At 44.7% G+C, this 18,893-nt stretch overlaps 1 protein-coding gene and 1 non-coding gene across 4 annotated transcripts; one reads left to right on the top strand and one right to left on the bottom strand.

The window, feature by feature from the left end:
• Positions 1–6,973: 6,973 nt before the first annotated feature.
• CUNH1orf52 (chromosome unknown C1orf52 homolog) lies at positions 6,974–17,922 on the top strand. 3 transcript variants are annotated; one of them, XR_005884610.1, is made up of 3 exons: positions 6,974–7,552; positions 7,678–7,805; positions 8,057–8,149. XR_005884610.1 is itself a non-coding variant. In XM_040987376.1 (3 exons), exons 1-3 carry the CDS (start codon positions 7,274–7,276, stop codon positions 16,297–16,299), a joined length of 552 nt encoding a protein of 183 aa, XP_040843310.1. In that variant the 5' UTR covers positions 7,204–7,273; the 3' UTR covers positions 16,300–17,922. The 3 variants fall into 3 exon arrangements, 2 of the variants coding, with proteins under 2 accessions (XP_040843311.1, XP_040843310.1); XM_040987376.1 differs by lacking the exon at positions 7,678–7,805 and adding an exon at positions 16,226–17,922 and having other exon boundaries at positions 7,204–7,552; positions 8,057–8,255; XM_040987377.1 differs by lacking the exon at positions 8,057–8,149 and having other exon boundaries at positions 7,678–8,030.
• On the bottom strand, positions 9,681–9,803 carry LOC121161113. Its single transcript, XR_005884631.1, has one exon. It is a non-coding gene; the product is annotated as a small nucleolar RNA ACA64 (small nucleolar RNA).
• Positions 17,923–18,893: the final 971 nt, after the last annotated feature.

Genomic DNA, 18,893 nt, shown 5'->3' with positions numbered 1-18,893 from the left:
CACAGTGGCTTAGTGACTAAATCCTCACCTTGCAAGAACTGGGATCCCATATGGATTCTGATTCATGTCCTGGCTGCTCTACTTCCCATCAATTGTGGTCCCAGCTTGTGGCCTGGGAAACCAGTCAAGGATGGCCCAAGGTCTTGGGACCCTGCACCAGTGTGGGATACCTGGAAGAGGCTCCTGAGTCCTGGCTTCGAATCAGCCCTGCTCTGGTTGTTGCGGCCACTTGGGGAGTCAGCCAGCAGATAGAAGATCTTTGTCTCTCCTCTCTGTAAAACCTGCCTTTTCAAAGAAAATAAATAAATCTTGAAGCTTAAAAAAAAAAAAAGATGCTTTCAGGTGGGGTGTTTGATACTATGGTATAGCCCTTTAGTCCCAGTCAGCCCCAGGGTTTGAATCCCAGCTCTGCCTCTAATCCAACTTCCTTCTAATGAGCACACTGGGAGGCAGCTGGTGATGGTTCAAGTACTTAAGTTCCTGTTCCTGTTACCCACATAGGAGACCCAGATGGCATTGCTGCTTCCTAGCTTAATTCTGGTCCAGTCCTGGCTGTTCTGAACATCTGGGGAATGGAAAATGCATAGCAATTTGTAGAAAACTAACTTGTGATATTGAGTTGAATTTTTTAATGACTCAACCATGAGAAGATTCAGCATACTGGCTTTTTTTTTTAAGTTTTAATACTTCATTTTTTTAATGTAGTATAAGCAATTTCTGAAGTTTAAGGAATGTGTTTTAACTGCAGCCTAAGAAATAGTGGCAAGGTTAGGCATTTGCAAGAGCAGTACAATGCCACTTGGACACCCACATCCCATACTAGAATTACTGGGTTCAGTTTGCCCTTCCACCTCTACTTGCAGCTTCCTGTTTATGTGCACCCTGGGAGGCTCCAGGTGGTAGCCCAGAGTGGTTGATTCTGTACCACTCACTCAGAGACGTAAATTGGACTCCTGGCTCCTGATTTCAACCTGACCCTGCCCTGGCTGTTCAGAGGATTTGGGAAATGACTCAACCAATGGTATTCTCATTCTCCCTCTTTTTCTCACCCTGTCCTCCCATCATAGCTAATATGGTGGGCACTGTGGCTCCACAGGTTAAGCTGCAGCTGGATACACTAGTGTATTGTGCCAAGAATTAAGTGTTACTCTACTTCAGAATCCAGCTTCCTCTAATGTACACCTGAGACAGCAAATGACTCCAGTACTTGGGTCCCTGCCACCCAGTTGGGAGACCTGAGCAGAGTTCCTGGTTGCCAGCTTCAGTCTGGCACACCGCCAGCTGTTGCAGGCATTTGGAGAGTGAAGTAACCAAGGGAAGATCCTTTCTTTCCAAAGAAACACTTTCATAGCATTAAGAAATTTTGATTATGATCAGATCAAAGTTCTTATAGGTCAATTTTAACATTGAATTTTTCCATACTGTTGAATGACTACATAGACAATAATACTAGTTACTATTTTCTTTCAGAATAATTTTTGGAACAATTGGAGGTTTATAAAAAATGAATAAAATAAGTTTCCAAGTATACCCTTCTTTCCTCATCCTGCATTGATGTGGATCATTTGATACAAGGGTGAACCAGTTTGAAACATTATTATTAACCAAAGGCTGTAGTTCCATGCATTTGACAAATGGGTATTATCATGTATTCACCATGACTGTGCAATACAGAATATTTTCACTTCCTTCAAAATCTCTTAATGCTCTGCTTGTTCAGCCTTTAGTATCTCCTGACCCCCTCAAAACCCTGGCAGCCACTATTCTTTCGTTCTGTTTTTCATGAAATGTCATATAGTTGAATTGTTATGTTATATAGTCATTCCATACTGGCTACGCAATGTGCGTTTTGATTTCTCCAGTTCTTTTGTGACTGCTCCACTTCTGATCCAGCTGCCTGTGAATGCACCAGAGAAAGCAGTGAAGATAGCCCCCTGTCTCACACTCACTTTCTTTCCTGCTCACTGCTATCTTAAAAAAAAAAATCCCAGTCCCCAGGCTGCACCCTGTATCTGAAGCGAATGTCTGAATGTGGAAGACAAGATTACCAGATTATTCCAATATGCTACAAAATTTGAAAACAAAGCCTTATTGGATGCCACATACTATGTTGGGTATTCTGTGTGTAATTTTATTTCAATCCTACTAACCTTGCAATATAGGTTTCGTTGTCACTTTAACACTAAACACTCACATGAAGGAAAGCTTTTAATGTGAACTCTTCAGGATGAGAATCTAGGGCTGCTTGATTGAAGATCAGTGTTCTAGCTGCAATTCTGCACTCCCCTGTTAGCTTTTCTTTAAAGTGGTAAAGGAAGAATAGATTTATGTACTTTTTCCACTCTTAATTCAAACCTAAATCAGAAGCTCAAAGTAGCACAGTGACTTAGGCTAATCAATTCCACCTGCAGCACTGGTATCCCATATGGGCGTGGATTCACTTGCCAGCTGCTCCACTTCTGCTCTAGCTCCCTGCCTATGCACTGGGAAAACAGCGAAAGATAGTTAAGTCTTTGGGCCCGGGCACCCACATTGCAGGTTAGCATTTGCATCTAACTGAGCTCTGTCTCATGGCTCACCGTGACTCATTCCTCTGCTCCCATTGTGACCATCCTCCACAGGCACCAGACTATGGAACCACCTGAACCTGAACCATAACCTCAGAGGTGCAACGGAAGCAAACATTTTCTTTCCTCCTCTTGGGTATCTCAGTTAAAACAATGAAAAGCAGCATAAAATACTACTGAAAACCATGAAACTTGAGTTCACCTCAATATGGAGGGTAGATTTTTAAAAGAGGCAAAAGGCCTTAGTGTTGTGGTACAGTGAGTTAAGCTTCCATTTACTGTGCTGCCATCCAGTGTTAGAGAACCTGCTTGCTTCTTGGCAGCTCTGCATTTGATCTAGATTCCTGTCCATGTGCTTCCAAAGAGAGTGGACAATAACGTCTAACTACATGGGTCCTTGCCACCCATTCGGGAAACCTGGATGGAGTTCCTGGCTCCTGGCTTTACTGGTCCAGGCCAGACTGTTGCAGCCATTTGAGCAGCGAACCAGAAATCAGAAATGGACTCTGAACTAGGAAGAGAAATAAGGTATATGATCAGTTAAAAGACAGGAGAAAAATTTGGAGGAGGCCTAACTTATTGGAAATCAAAAGTGGTTGTTGAATCTGCTTGTACAGAGGAGGTTGGTATTTTCGGATTTATTTACTTATTTGAAAGATGTAGTGGTGGGGGAGGGCAGTCAGTGCAGAGAGAGATCTTCATCTTCCGTTGCTTTCCCAAAATGGTTGTCATGGCTGGAGCTGGGACAGCCCAAAGCCAAAAGCAAGAAGCTTCTGCATGTCTCATTCCCAAGGACCTGGGCTGTTTCCAGGCACATCAGCAAGAAGCTGGGTTGGAAGTGGAGCATCTGGAACTTAAACTGGTGCCCATATGGGATGCCAGTACCACAAATGGCTTTACCTGCTATCCCACAACGTTGGTTCCATGGTTTTTGGTTTTGACATCATTAATTTTGGTTGCTCAAACTGGGTAACCTAACTTCAGTGGCATTCAACAATGGGCCACTTTTAGGGCCCAGCATGGTAGTCTAGCGTCTAAAGTCCTTGCCTTGCATGCGTCAGGATCCCCTAGGGTGCCAGGTCTAATCCTAGCGGCCCCGCTTCCCGTCCAGCTCCCTGCTTGAGGCCTGGAAAGCAGTCATGGACAACCCAAAGCCTTGAGACCATGCAATCCATACGGGAGACCCAGAAGAGGCTCCTGGCTCCTAGCTTTAGATCGGCTCAGCTCCTACTGTTGTGGCCGCTTGAAGAGTGAATCAGCACACAGAAGATCTTTCCTCTCTGTCTCTCCTCTCTGTATATCTGACTTTACCATAAAATAAAATAAATTTTTAAAAAGGGGTCACTTTCAGAACTCACAAGGTAAGTATGACTATCTTCTGAGAGTATCAATTTTATTCAGCAGTAAGTTATTTTAAGTATCTCAGTCTACTGAACAGGCCATATTAGCAACAGCTAAGCAATGTTTATACAGCTTTTCAAGGCATGATATTGCATTTTCATCCTCCGGTTTTATACCCTTGGAACTTTGGGCCACAACTGTGTCAGCTCAACCCCCTCAACCCCTGAAGGGGCCAGAAACTGCACTTAGCCACAGGCATGTTCACCATGTCTCAGCCACGCGCCAGTAAGAACTCTGGGCACTGAGGCTCAGGTGAACTGCTCTGGTTAGCAGCACTCCATGCATTTTCTCACAAATCTTTGCCAGGACAAGACAGTACAGGTCATCTGGCAGAAGACAGCTGGATGCTCTCAATGTGCAGCTTGACTGGACTCCGTTTAATGTGCCTCTCCCTTTGATTTTTTTGTTTCGTTGATTTTTTTTTCCTTACAGGATTTTGCTGTAAGTGACTACAACCCTGAGCGTAACAGCATGTCCTTCTGATTAATTATCAAGCCTAAGGACAGCCCAAGGGAACCTCAAACTCAGAATTTATGTCAGAGGATGGCTTTTTATTTTATTTTTATTTATTTTAAAAAAATTTTTATTTTTATTTTATGAGGATGGTTTTGGCAATTCCTAAAATTTTCACCTTGAGATTATTACTTGTCTTTAACAATATGACTACTTAGATGGGGAAAAATTGAGGAAGACTAATAATGGTACATGCCCTCACAGGTCCTTACAGCCCGGCAGTACTTACTGATCTTTTACTCTGTGACAAACACTGAGCCAGGACCTGGGAAGGAATATAGAAATGAACAAAGCATAGTCCAGCTTCTCGCATTCAGGTGGTCATAGAAATTACCATAGAGGCCTTGAGAAAGAGCAGTAGACAAGACAGCTCAGCTTGGGACCCTCCCCTTGAGCTTAGCTACAGGGAGGGATGGCAAGTTGTACGTGAGTGTCAGTCCTCACTGACATAAACCCAAGCAGAAATGAAGTCAACATAATGGACAAAGACAAGTACTGTGGAGCAGAGGACTAAGCACCTCTTGGGAGCCAACATTCATGTTGAGGTAGAGTGCCGTTAAGTTCTGCTCACTGTGAAGTTCTGGTCCAGATTCCCACTCACACACCTGAGAGACAGTGACTGATGACCTCAATATTTGGGGCCCAGGCACCCATGTGAGAGACCAAGATGGGGTTCCTGGCTCCTGGCTTCAGCCCAGCCCAGCCCCAGCAGTATTGTCGGGAATGAAGCAGCAGACAGTAGATACTAGCAATTTGCCACACTCTTTCGCTCTCTTCCCACATTCTAAAATAAATAAAAGTTTAAAAACTAAAACTATTTTTTAAAAGAAATAAAGACCCTTATATAATGACCAATACCCATGTTTGCAGACTCTTGTTGTTTAGTGATCTAGAAAAGGCTGCAAGCACCCACTAGGCACATTGGAACTAGACTCAAGTCAGCAATGATCTCAAGCAGGTGACCCTGGACATGCACCTCACTTACAGGTGGGGCTGAGGTTACGTTAAACAGAAATCTTATCCCTGGCAATGGAACTTTTATTTACTTACTTATATATTTTTTGCTGGCTTTTCTTTGGAAGATTCACTTTTCTGAATCAATCAACCAACATGATTTTTATCAAAAGGCATTTTGATAGGCTACTGGCTTTTCTTTGGAAGATTCACTTTTCTGAATCAATCAACCATCATGATTTTTATCAAAAGGCATTTTGATAGGCTACTACTGTAGCCTATGTACCAAATCTTTCCTCAAAATGCTTGTTCATGTCAAAAATTTGACTTTTCTTCTTTTCAGCACTGGAGAGAACCCATGGAAATCATATAAGCACAATCGTTTTTCTGTTTTCAGGGAAGACATCTGAGTTGAACACCTGGGTCTATCAGATGGCCGTTCAGATGTGCCAATGGCAATGGGAGAATCAGTAAAAGACCTATTTAAAAATATGTATTTACTTATTTTTATTTAGACAGGAAGATTTACAGAGAGAGGGAGAGACAACGATCTTCTATCTGCTAGTTCATTCCTTAAGTGGCCACAATGGCTGGAGCTGAGTTGATATGAAGCCAGGAGCTAGGAGCTTCTTCCAGGTCTCCCACGTGGGTACAGGGTCCCAAGGCTTTGGGCTGTCTTCGACTGCATTCTTAAGCCATAAGCAGGCAGCTAGATGGGAAGTGGAGCTGCCAGGACATGAACCAGAGCCCACGTGGGAACCCAGTGTCTGCCGGGGGAGGATTAGACCATTGAGTCATTGTGTCCTCAGTAAAAGACCTGAATCCCAGTCCAGCAGTTTGTCATTGGAGCTGCCATGTCCTTCTCAGCTTTACCTGGAATGTAGCTGTCCAGCCACTCAGGATGGCTGAGCCCCAGACCACAGACCCAGTGGACTTACCAAACCCCTTTGCTGGTACACAGGGCCCCATCTCATGAGGTCTGGGCTGTGGGCCCAGAACCTTCCAGGCTGGCATTACCTCTGCTGGACCACAGTGCCCATGGCTTCCCAGGTCTGGCCAGAACACTTGTATCAGAGGTAGTGCGCATACTGGAGAGGCGGTGCTTGGCCAGCTGCACAGGGCTGGCGCAGAGACAGCGGGGACAGCATAGGACCATATTGCAGCAGCAAACAGCTCTAAGTACACTGATAGCAACTTCACTTAGGTGTCATTCTGTCTCAGTTCACCAGAAGAGTCAGAGAGGTAGCGAGACACATGGTTGTACCACTTACTAAGAGATGGGACAGTTGCGAAGATAAGCAATAGGAAAGACAAGTTTCTACTCATATAAGCGGGTATTTCAGAAACTAGCAGGATACCCGTGTGGATGCGGCTGGAGCCAGGGCAGAAAGACCAGGTGTGGCGACCCACAGTTGGAAAGCTCAGCATTAGGTAGTTCATGTTGCAGATCCGGATTAGGCTCGCTCTGTATCGCGCTTTATATCTGCCTTTCCAATGAAAAAATAATAAAAATAAATCTTTAAAAAAAAAAAAACAGCCTTCGGCAAAGCGTTAGTAAGTATCTGTGAAGATAGTCTAACATATTGCAAAAAGGCAGAACAGGCCTGGACAGCGGCTGTTAGAGGAATCCGTCCAGGCCACAGGGAATGCAGCCAGGCCTTGGGATTTGGTCTCTTCCCGGGGAAGCGCAGCCCGCAAGGCGGCCGGGGAGCAGCGGCGCAGCGGCGCAGTGCCGCCGCCAGGGGGCGCCCGCCGCGAGGCCCTGTGTCCGGCTTGGGACGCGCTCCGGAGCCGCTTCCTGCTTCCGGTGGCGTGCTGGGTCGCCGCGCGCAGCCGTCATGGCCGCGGAGGAGAAGGACCCGCTGAGCTATTTCGCAGCCTATGGGAGCAGCAGCTCGGGCTCCTCGGGCGAGGAGGATGACAGCGAGCCGGAGGAGACGAGTCGCCGGGCCGCCGATGCGGAGGCCAAGCCGGCGGGCGGCTGCGGGAACAAGGCGGAGAAGCGGCTGCCGGGCCCCGACGAGCTGTTCCGCAGCGTGACTCGCCCGGCCTTTCTCTACAATCCGCTCAACAAGCAGATAGACTGGGAGCGGCACGTGGTGAAGGCGCCGGAGGAGGTGAGGCCGCCCGGCCCGGGCCCCGGGCACGCCGCCCCGGGTGGGGGGTGTCGGGCCGGCCCTGCACCCCGCACCCCCGCGCGGCAGGACTAACGGTGGTCACTCCCCACCCGCCCCCACTGCAGCTTCTCCCCGACACCCCTTCCCTTTGACGCCGAAGTGCCCGCCGTGCTGCCTCCAAGACACTGCCTGCTGCAGCCTCCTGGAAGGGGTCGGCCTTGGCGTAGTATCTCTGAGACTGGATTCTTCTTTGGTAACTAAAAAAAAAATAATAATAAAGTTCTGAGCTTTATTCTTATAGGGAACCCTTTGGCTTTTCACGTAACCGTATTGTGATTTTTCTTTTTTAAACAAAACCAAACGTTGCTTTAAAAAAAAAATCTTAAAACATATTAGTAATAATGAGCCTGAAGGCTAAGCGGCCTGCAGGCAACCGCCTGTGCTGGCGTGCATGGTGGGGGACCCAGGCTCGTCACAGCACCTCCTCCTCTGCTTCCTTGACAGCCTCCGAAGGAGTTCAAGGTGTGGAAGTCCAGCTACGTGCCCCCACCGGAAACCTACGCGCAGGAGAGGAAGCCACCGCCCCCAGAGCTGGACATGGCGATAAAGTGGTCCAACATATACGAGGACAACGGCGATGATGCCCCACAGAATGCTAAGAAAGCCAGGCTCTTGCCGGAAGGGGAGGAGACGCTGGAGTCAGGTAACGGGGGCCTGCCAGCGTGTTGGAGTCCCTGTGATGGTGGCATGGATGGTGGACTAGCTACTGAGCAGAGTGGCAGTGCAGTCTGATGGTCTGGGGAGACTTTTGGAGCGAAGGTATCTGTGGTATCTCACACAGTAGGGTTTGCTGTGTTCTGGTGGAAGGAGATTATTCAGGTGTTAAAGGGAAAGCTGTGGGATCTGCACTAACAGCCTAAATGATGCATGGCGCCTTGTTACAAATATGACGGTGAGCTTCTGGATTCTTACGATTGTGGCTGCATAGTGCTGAAGAATTTATTTTATGTGAGCAGTTTAGGTGCAGAGGCAGAATTAGTGTGACAATATGAATTTAACTGAGCATTGCTGTTGTGTGGTAAATAGGAGAAGAATGACACAATTATTCTGTCTTTAGTCATAAGATCACCTCTTACGTGAACCATCAAGGTAATCTTTGCCTCCACATTCTTAACCTCCTCAATTCTGTCTTTCACAGTACATCTTTAATTACATCTTTAAAAAACATTTGTTTGTTGCCTTTAAATAAAGTAAGGGAGAGGGACATGGAGAGCTTCCCGTTTGCTGGTTCACTCCCCAGATGGCTGCAGGAACCGGGCTGGACCAAGCCAGAGCTGGAAAATGGGAGCCAGGAACTCCAGAATGTGGGGGCTCCCCAGCACGTGGACTGTGCTCTGCTGCCTTCCTGGGGACATTAGCAAGGAGCTGGATCTCGAGTGCAGCAGCTGGGACTCGAACTGGCGTCCATTCGGGGTGCCAGCATGGCAAACAGCAGCTTTATCCGCTGTGTCACCACACGCTGGCGTCAAGTCTCTTCCTTTTGAAGGTCATCTCTGCTTACCTAACTTCCCTGCTTAAATCCAGTCCCCAGGTGTGGTAGAATCAGAGCTGTATTTCTGTTTTTGATACAAATCAGTTCAAGATACAGGCCTTTTTCATGTTTGTCACACTGTTAACAGAAAATTGTATTCATTGAAAAATTGGTGATCCAAGTGATTGGACTGTCTTTTTTTTTTTAAAGATTTATTTATTTTTATTGGAAAGTCAGATACACAGAAAGGAGGAAAGGCAGAGAGGAGGATCTTCCATCCACTGATCTACTCCCCAAGCGGCCACAATGGCCAGAGCTGAGCTAATCCGAAGCCAGGAGCCCAGAGCCTCCTCCAGGCCTCCCAGCAGGCGCAGAGTTCCAAAGCTTTGGGCTGTCCTTGACTGCTTTCCCAGACCACAGGCAGGGACCTGGATGGGAAGCAGCGCAGCCAGCAGTTGCCCATATGGGATCCCAGCACATGCAAGGCTAGCAAGGCTAGCAAGGCTAGCACTTTAGCCTTTAGCCTTTAGTAGGCTACTGTACTGGGCCCTAAAACTATCACTTTTAAAAGACCAAGGTGTACTTTTTTTTTCTTGCTGCTGTCAGGGCCTGGGTTTCACATCCCCACACCATGGAGTGAGGGGTGAGCTGAAGCTCCAGACTGTAGGTGCCGAATCTCACCTGTGGTCACAGCTACAGCTAGGGCAATTTTCAGCCAATGCCAGAAAGTACCATTTTCATGAAACAGATTTCATACATTCCTTCCTCTGCTTGCTTAGTCCTTTGTGGAGCCATACAAACTTAGATTTTTAGAAAAAGCAGGGCTGGTATTATGGCATAGTGAATAATTCTTCAGCCTGAGCCTGGACTCCCCGGTGGGTGTCCATTCCTTTCCTGATAGCTCCACTTCTGCTCCAGCTCCCTGCTCATGAACTTGGAGAAGCAGGGAAAGATAGCCCCATTACCTGGACCCCTAGCATCCTGTGGAATATTCAGAACAAGATCTGGCTTCCCCCTGGCCCAGCACTGTGGCCTAGTGGGTAAAATCCTTGCCCTGAAAGCGCCGAGATCACGAATGAGCACCAGTTCTAATCCCAGCAGCTCCACTCCAGGTCCCTGCTTGTGGCCTGGGAGAGCAGTGGAGGATGGCCCAAAGCCTTGGGACCCTGTACCCGTGTGGGAGACTTGGAGGAAGTTCCTGGCTCCTGTCTTCGGATAGGCACAGCACCGGCCGTTGCAGTCACTTGGGGAGTGAATCATCAGACAGAGTATCTTCCTCTCTGTCTTCTCCTCTCTGTATATCTGCCTTTCCAATATAAATAAATCTTTAAAAAAAAAAAAAAGAAAAGAAAATGTGAACCAGTAGAAGAGTGATCTCTTTTGCTGTGTCTCTTCCTTGCTCTCTGTAATTATGCCTTTAAAATAAATAAAACTTGGGCCCAGCGCAGTGGCCTAGTGGCTAAAGTCCTCACCTTGAACATGCCAGGATCCCGTGTGGATGCCGGTTCTAATTCCAGCAGCCCCGCTTCCCATCCAACTCCCTGCTTGTGGCCTGGGAAAACGGTCAAGGACGGACGGCCCAAAGCCTTAAGGCCCTGCACTGGCGTGGGAGACTTGGAAGAAGCTCCTGGCTTCAGATTGGCTCAGCTCCGACTGTTGTCACTAGGGCAGTAAATCATCGGATGGAAGATCATCTTCTCTGGCTCTCCTCCTCTCTGTATATATCTAACTTTACAATAAAATAAATAAATCTTTTTAAAAAAGAAGAAAGAGAAAGTAGAGGTTTTAACACCCAATTTTGAATCTACCTCACTTTTCCATTTCATTCCTTGATTTCCCTATGTGTTTCAGAAGGCTAATAAAGGCTCATCTTCAATAAATGGCATCTTTTGGAAGACTTTGCTTCCTTATATAGTAAAAGTACTATTAAATCATAATTCTTACAACACTCTGGAGAGAAGGAATGTGGAAATGAGCATGGTAGTTGCTCAAGATCACAAAGCTATAAATTGCAAGTTCTGAACTAAATCATTTGTACAGAAGTTTCCCACTTTATTACTGTTTGCTACTTACTACAGAAACAACACGTGGTTCAGCATCACTGTTTACAGACAAGAAAGTGATCCCAGATGAAAGCTTCTGCCCCTCTACACAGCTATAGCAGAGTGAGGGTTGGATTTCAGGGCTTTTCCACCGAAACTGCCTTCCTAAGCTGGAGTTTGTTTTTTTGATGCATTCAAGCTGAAGTACTTGCGGTACCCGGGCTTCTATGGCAGGAATAGCAGTGAGGGCACCAGCATTAATAATCAGAGTAGGCTTGTGGCAGGCTAGTGCTCTTACATTTTTGTCACAGTGCACAGTTATGCCAGGTTTAAATGCCAGAGTAAGCAATCAAGAATCAATAATAGTCTTTGCTAGGTTGTCGTTTGTCTTTAGTTAGAAGGGATTCCAAATATGTGACCCCTAACAGATAATATCTGTCCATTGGATCACTTAATGGTCCCCCTTGGGAAGCAGACCTGAGATATTACCAGTAAACCAGAAAACAGCCCAGGGCTCAGCTGCTTTGAGCCTAGCTATTACAAAGCAGTTGTTTTTGCTGTTGGTCGTTGAACATGCTTTGTGTGATTAGTGTATTCCTCTTCGGAAGTGATTTTTCCCATTTCAGGTTCCAGTCCATGCTCAGTAGGTTAGTCAGATTAGCTTCCCTGACGCTTTTTTTGTTTGTTTGCTTTTAAGATTAATTTTCATTGGGAAGTCAGATTTACAGAGAGGAGGCTCTTCAGTCTGGTGATTCACTCCCCAAGTGGCTGCAATGGCTGGAGCTGAGCCAATCAGGAGCCAGGAGCTTCTTCTAGCTCTCCCAAGGCTAGAGGTCAGGCTGCAGGGTCCCAAGGCTCTTGGCCATCCTCCATTGCTTTCCCAGGCCACAAACAGGGAGCTGGATGGGAAGTGGAGCAGCCAGGATTAGAATTGGCACCCATATGGGATCCAGGTGCATGCAAGGCGAGGACTTTAGCCACTAGGCTACTGTGCCAGGCCCCTTCCCTTGCATTTTTAACCTCTTCTTTTAATTCTTAATGAAGTACTGTATGTCTACTCTCTTAAATTATCTAAGTGTAGGATTATAATTTACCTTGTTTTTATTTTCACCTTCCCATTTCTACCCTTTGACCTTTTGTACCACCTCACTTCTAGCTACTTGAAAAGCTAGACAGGTTCAATACTTACCATTGGGCCTTGCTGCTTGTTAGCCCTACTTACTTAGTAATTCTGCACTGGAGATAAGTAATACCTAGATATTAATTATAGCTGTATTAGCATGTAAAGATGAAAGTCAAGCTAATGCTTTTCATCTGTTTTATTTTACTTGTTTTAGAATTAGCAAGGTAGCTTATGTTGGCAAGGTAAGCTTATCCCCGGGTGAGTTTAGTCCCATAATAGAAAAATCAATTCCACATTAGCGCGTCTGTGCTGTGATGTGCGGAGTATGCTCAGCAGCGCTGGGGAGTGAACGTTTCCGTTTTTCCATTTTGCTGCTGTGTGTTTCCGGCAGTGATTTGTTAGACACTAGATGGCAATAGCTCTTCTCAAACCACTGGTAGAAGGTCACTTTTCCTTTTTCAGCTGTGGTAGTGGTGCTTTTATCTGTTACTTAGTAAACTTACTTGTAGCAAATGGCGGAATAGAAGAAGTATCTGAGGAGCATCTGTAAATGTTACTAATTAATTTTATGATAGGCTTAGAAAATATTTCCAGTTGTTTATTGCGACTACAGAAAATAATCCTGAAAGATAAGCTTGATGATAATTAAACTGAAAAAAAGCCTTGGCTTGTTTGAACTGTAATATCATATAAATTTGTTTATACAGCTAGTCTTTCTTGTACTTGCCTGATAAACTAATGATTACAACTCTGATTTGTAAATTCTTGGGTGAGTCAGTGATCTGAATTGTATTTTATTGCTGCATACATCAGCATATGGTACTTGTGAAGCATCATTGTGCTTAGAAGATGGAGATGAACCACCTGTTGCTAATTATTGTCCACATCAACAAATGACTTCTTTTGAGTTAGATATAATCAGCAGAAAGGAATTAAAGGCTGAAAATCTTAAATATATTTTCTTCAAAGAATGTACAATTTGTTACTAAAAGTTCTCACACACTCTCTCTTTTAAGATTTATTTTTATTGGAAAGTCAGATATACAGAGAGGAGGAGAGACAGAGAGGAAGATTTTCCATCTGATGATTCACTCCCCAAGTGTCTTTCATAGCCGGAGCTACGTCGATCCGAAACCAACAGCCTGGAGCTTCTGTGTCTCCCATGCAAGTGCAGGGTCCTAAGACTGTTCGCAGTCCTTGACTGCCTTCCTATGCTACAAGCAGGAAGCTGGATAGGAAGCAGGGCTGCTGGGATTAGCACCCTTATGGGATCCTGGTGCATTGAAGGTGAGGACTTTAGTAGTTAGGTCACTGCACCCTTTTTATTTATTTATTTTTTAATATAAAGGCCCTTTCAAACATCAAAATGCTTTATAGATCATTATATGATATTGAATTCTGACTATCTGTTGGTTAAGGAAACAAGCTCAAAGGCAGCAATAAATATATTATTATAACCAAACTAAATTTTTATTTTAAAAATCATGACATTTCTGCATGCTTTTATTTTGTCTAAGGAACTTTAAAAACAATACCATGTTTGTTTAAAGAGATGGGAATTAGCAACCAGTATCTACTTTTATTGGATTTTTAAAAAATCGAACAACAGGGCTCGGCGCGATGGCGTAGTGGTTAAGGTCCTCGCCTTGCACGCCTGGGATCCCATATGGGTGCTGGTTCTAATCCCGACAGCCCCTTTTCCTATCCAGCTCCCTGCCTGTGGCCCGGGAAAGCAGTCGAGGACGGCCCAAAGCTTTGGGACCCTGCACCCGCGTGTGGGAGACCCGGAAGAGGCTCCTGGCTTTGGATTGGCTCAGCTCTAGCCGTTGGTGCCACTGGGGGAGTGAAACACCGGACGGAAGATCTTCCTCTCTGTCTCTCCTCTCTGTATATCCGCCTTTCCAATAAAAAAATAAAAAAATAAATCTTTAAAAAAAATTGAACAACAGTCCACTTTTATCAGCTTGACAACATTTTCCTTACACTTATTTTTTAAGATTTATTTTTTTTGCGGGGGAAGGCAGATTGACAGAGAGATGGAGAGATCTTGTATCTGCTAATTCATTCCCAAATGGTCACAACAGCCAGAGTTGAGCCAATCTAAAGTAGCTTTCTCTGGGTGTCCCATGGGAGTGCCAGGGTCCCAAGGCTCTGGGCTGTCCTCTACTACTTTCCCAGGCCACAGGAAGGAAGGTGGTTGCGAGTGGAACAGCTGGAACATGAACTGGTGCGCCTTTGGGATACTGGTCCTTGCAGGAGGAGGATTGGTCAATTGAGCCATTGTACCAGCTCTAAACACTAATACTGTTTGAACTTTGTAAAGGGCACATTTAATGAAAAGTTCTGAGCCTGGTGCAGTAGCCTAGTGGCTAAATTCCTTGTCTTGCACGCGCTGGAATCCTATATGTGTGCTGGTTCGGTTCTTGTCCTTTCTGCTTCACTTCCCTTCCAGCTTTCCACTTGTGTCCTGGGAAAGCAGTAGAGGACGGCCCAAAGCCTTGGGCCTGTGTACCACCATGGGAGACCTGGAAGAAGCTCCTGGCTTCGGATCGACTCAGCTCCAGCCACTGTGGCCACTTGGGGAGTGAACCAGCAAATGGAAGATCTTTCTGTATCTCCTTCTCTGTGTATATCTGCCTTTCCAATAAAAATAAATATTTTTGAAAATAAAAATCTTGCATAGTCCATCTATAGCTTTGTTCTTGTTGTTGTTTCTCATGTGGAGGAGAGCAAATGTTTGAATGTTCTGATTCTTAGGAGTGAGCAGGCGCTAACACCACAGAGTAAAAGCAGGCAGCCTAGTCTGTGTGCTTTTTAACTTTGGAATGAAGATTGGGGACTCTGTTAAAAATGAGAAAGAAAGGTTGTTTGGCGGATGAAAGGTTTGTTGTTACCTAAATATGTCATGGTAGATTTTTTTTTTTTCTAAGAAAGCAACATGGTCCATTTTTGCAAAATTTAGATCATATTTAAATATCCATGATGTATATACTGTAGATAATTTGGGATTGTCCTTTTCAGAGTAATTCTTTTTTTTTTTTTCTTAAGATTTTTTTTATTTTTGGGCCTGGCACGATAGCGTAGTGGTTAAAGTCCTCATCTTGAACGCGCCAGGATCCCATATGGCCGCTGGTTCTAATCCTGGCAGCCCTGCTTCCCATCCAGCTCCCTGCTTGTGGCCTGGGAAAGCAGTCGAGGACAGCCCAATGCCTTGGGACTGCACCTGCGTGGGAGACCTGAAAGAAATTTCTGGCTCCTGGCTTCAGATTGGCACAGCTCTGGCCATTGTGCTCACTTGAGGAGTGAATCATTGGACAGAAGATCTTCCTCTCTGTCTCTGCTCCTGTCTGTATATCTGCCTTTCCAATAAAAATAAATAAATACATTTTTTTAAATGAGTTTTATTTTTATCACAAAGTCAGATATACAGAGAGAAGAGACAGAAGGGAAGATCTTCCATCCAATGATTCACTCCCCGAGGGACCACAATGGCCAGAGCTGTGCCAATCTGAAGCCAGGAGCCAGAAATTTCTTTCAGGTCTCCCATGCAGGTGCAGTCCCAAGGCTTTGGGCTGTCCTCGACTGCTTTCCCAGGCCACAAGCAGGGAGCTGGATGGGAAGCAGGACTGCCAGGATTAGAAGCGGTGCCCATATGGGATCCAGGCATGCTCAAGATGAGGACTTCAGCCGCTAGGCCACTGTGCTGGACCCCTTTTCAGAATAATTCTTATGGAAATGAAATCACTTGTTTTTGTAAGCTACCTGAACATGACACTACAGGGTCACCTGGGTTTTTGTATCACTATAATTGAAAAACAATTTGCACTTAACATCAGAGCTCTAAAAGTTAGTTTTTGGTTTTTTATAGGGAAGTTTTAAAAGAAACAGTTGATAAGGGTGATTGATTGGGTAATAAAGACAATTAAATTTTAGTGCTATGTTATTACTTATTAATATTTGTCCTTTCCCATTTAAAGATGATGAAAAAGATGAACATACTTCTAAAAAGCGCAAAGTAGAACCAGGAGAATCAACGAAGAAGAAAAAGTAGAAACCAACAATTGACAAGGACTTCTGGACTGTTAAACTTGTTCCAGTGTGACTTTGGGCTTATTAACTTGATATTGTGGATTATTATGACAAAGCATCTCAATATGTTAACGAACTAATAACATATTGCCTCAAGAACTTTCCACTGCAGAATTCATTTTTATTTAAGATTTGTACGTATTTAAAATTCAATAGAAACCTGTGATTGTGAAATTGACAACATTGGGAAGCATTCTCACTGAAACAACTGGTGGCATACTTTGAGAGTTTTTGTCACATTTAACATGCCAATGTTCTATTTGAACCTTTTATAAAGGAATATATATTTTTTAAAGTTAATATGTTGTACTGTGAACCTGTAGGGTGCTTTTCAACAGTGTACAGTGTAAATAGATCATGAAAATAAAATGATTTATTCAATACTACTTTATAATATTAACATTTGAATATATGTCCGTGAAAAGTATTCCCTGCCATCTCCTATTTTCAGTTGTAATTATTTTTACCATATAATTACCTGAAGTAATGCCCGTTGTGTGCCAGATGCTTTGTGCGTGTGTTACCTGTTATCCTCAAACCGTGGTCAAGTAGGTGTTCATAGCTATACCTGTTAGTAGAAAGATCTTGAATAATTTGGACAAGGTTACACAGTGACAGCTGCAATTGGAATTTAACTTGGACACATAAACTATCACATTGAGCCACTTGTATGTCGTTATCTTTTAGGGACTACAATTATTATTGTCTCTCCCTCGTATCTTATGTTGCAGTTAGTGCACATCTTCTGTTCCTGATTATTTGTAAGGCTCTATGCCTTACGATTTTTCATTAATTTCTCTATTAAAAGGTAAGTTTACTGAAGATAAGAATTTTGAAATGTTTCTTAAAATGTCTACTTTTTTGTGATGTTTTTCTCCATGAACATTTCCAGATCACTTGTAAATGCATGTTTCAACTCTTTTGTGTGCACCAAAACAATGTTAAAATTCCATTTTCCCATGAATGTTGTGAAGAATAGCCATCTAATGTAACCCTACTTGTACATGTTTTATTCTTAGTTTTTATTTGAGAGGCTAGCAGGGCTCCCACCTACTAGTTTACTCCCAGATGCCTGCCAAGAGCCAGACTAGGCCACAGCACGAGACAGGAACTCAGTCTGGTCTCCCACATGAGTGACAGGGACTCGGCTCCTGCTTCCCAGGGCGCACGTTGGCAGGAAGCTGAGCCCTAAACCCCCCAGGTATTCCAGTATGAGGTAGGTATCCCAACTGTCATCACACGTGACACTGAAGGCCTGCCCGCCTCACCTCATAATTCAGTGCTTATCATATAGTAATACTGAACAGTGAACAAGGGTAGGTGTGAGGATGGTATCTGCTTTAAGTTCTACAAACCAAAATACAGTGCAAATATTTGTAGCATATTGAGTGATAAAGTTGCATGTGCGTGAATATTTATACGATTATGCCTTCAAGAGGACATTAACTACAGGGTATTAAATGTCCAGTATGTGAAAAAAGAGAGATTAACCTTCAGTTTAAATCTCCAGACTTTTATTCTTTCATGCTAGATCCATTGAATCAGGAATGTGAATCAGATTAAAATTTATAAAAGAAATTAAAAATGATTGTGTAAGCCATGGACTTTTGTGATAAGGAACAGCAGTGATTTATCTCAATCAGCTTTGAAAAGTGGGTTCTGGGGCCTGGCGGCGTGGCCTAGTGGCTAAAGGTTCGCCTTAAACGCCCCGGGATCCCATATGACCGCCGGTTCTAATGCCAGCAGCTCCACTTCCCATCCAGCTCCCTGCTTGTGGCCTGGGAAAGCAGTCAAGGACGGCCCAAAGCTTTGGGACCCTGCACCCGCGTGGGAGACCTGGAAGAGGTTCCTGGTTCCCGGCTTCGGATCGGCACAGCACCAGCCATTGCGGCTCACTTGGGGAGTGAATCATCAGATGGAAGATCTTCCTCTCTATGTCTCCTCCTCTCTGTATATCTGACTTTGTGATAAAAATAAATAAATCTTTAAAAAAAGAAAAGAAAAGAAAAGTGGATTCTGGGGGTCCAACGCGATAACGTAATGGTTAAGCTCCTTGCCTTGAATGCACAAGAATCCCATATGGGCGCCGGTTCTAGCCCCATCTGCTCCACTTCCCATCCAGCTCCCTGCTTGTGGCCTAGGAAAGCATTCGAGAATAGCCCAAAGCCTTGGGACCCTGCACCCACATGGGAGAGCCAGAAAGAAGTTCTTGGCTCTTGGCCTGTCCTGCACCCATCCTGGTTCTCAGATCTGCCAGTGGGTGTTATTTTTAACTTTAAAAAAAAAAAAAAAAGTGTATTTATTTGAAAGGCCAAGTAACAGAGAAGGAGATACCGAGATCTTCCGTCCACTGGATCATTCCCCATATAGCTACAATGGCAAGACCTGGGTTGGACTGAAACCAGGAGCAAGGAGCTTCTTCTAGATGTTCATGTGGGTGCAGGAGCCCAAACACCTGATCTATTTTCCAATGCTTTCTAAAGCACTATAGCAGGAAGCTGGATGGAAGGTGGAGTGACTGAAACCAAACTGTGGCCATATGGGATGCCGGTGCCA

Source organism: Ochotona curzoniae, unplaced genomic scaffold, assembly GCF_017591425.1.
Source record: "Ochotona curzoniae isolate NIBS_2020 unplaced genomic scaffold, NIBS_Ocur_1.0 contig_4612, whole genome shotgun sequence".
Taxonomy (NCBI): domain Eukaryota; kingdom Metazoa; phylum Chordata; class Mammalia; order Lagomorpha; family Ochotonidae; genus Ochotona; species Ochotona curzoniae.
This window is presented reverse-complemented; position numbering and strand designations above follow the sequence as displayed.

Excerpts from the sequence above, each read along its gene's own strand:
- CUNH1orf52 (XM_040987376.1), top strand. The coding sequence starts at position 7,274 with ATGGCCGCGGAGGAGAAGGACCCGCTGAGCTATTTCGCAGCCTATGGG. Across the intron at positions 7,553-8,056 it reads TGGTGAAGGCGCCGGAGGAG|CCTCCGAAGGAGTTCAAGGT; the intron begins GTGAGGCCGCCC and ends CTTCCTTGACAG. Across the intron at positions 8,256-16,225 it reads GGAGGAGACGCTGGAGTCAG|ATGATGAAAAAGATGAACAT; the intron begins GTAACGGGGGCC and ends TCCCATTTAAAG.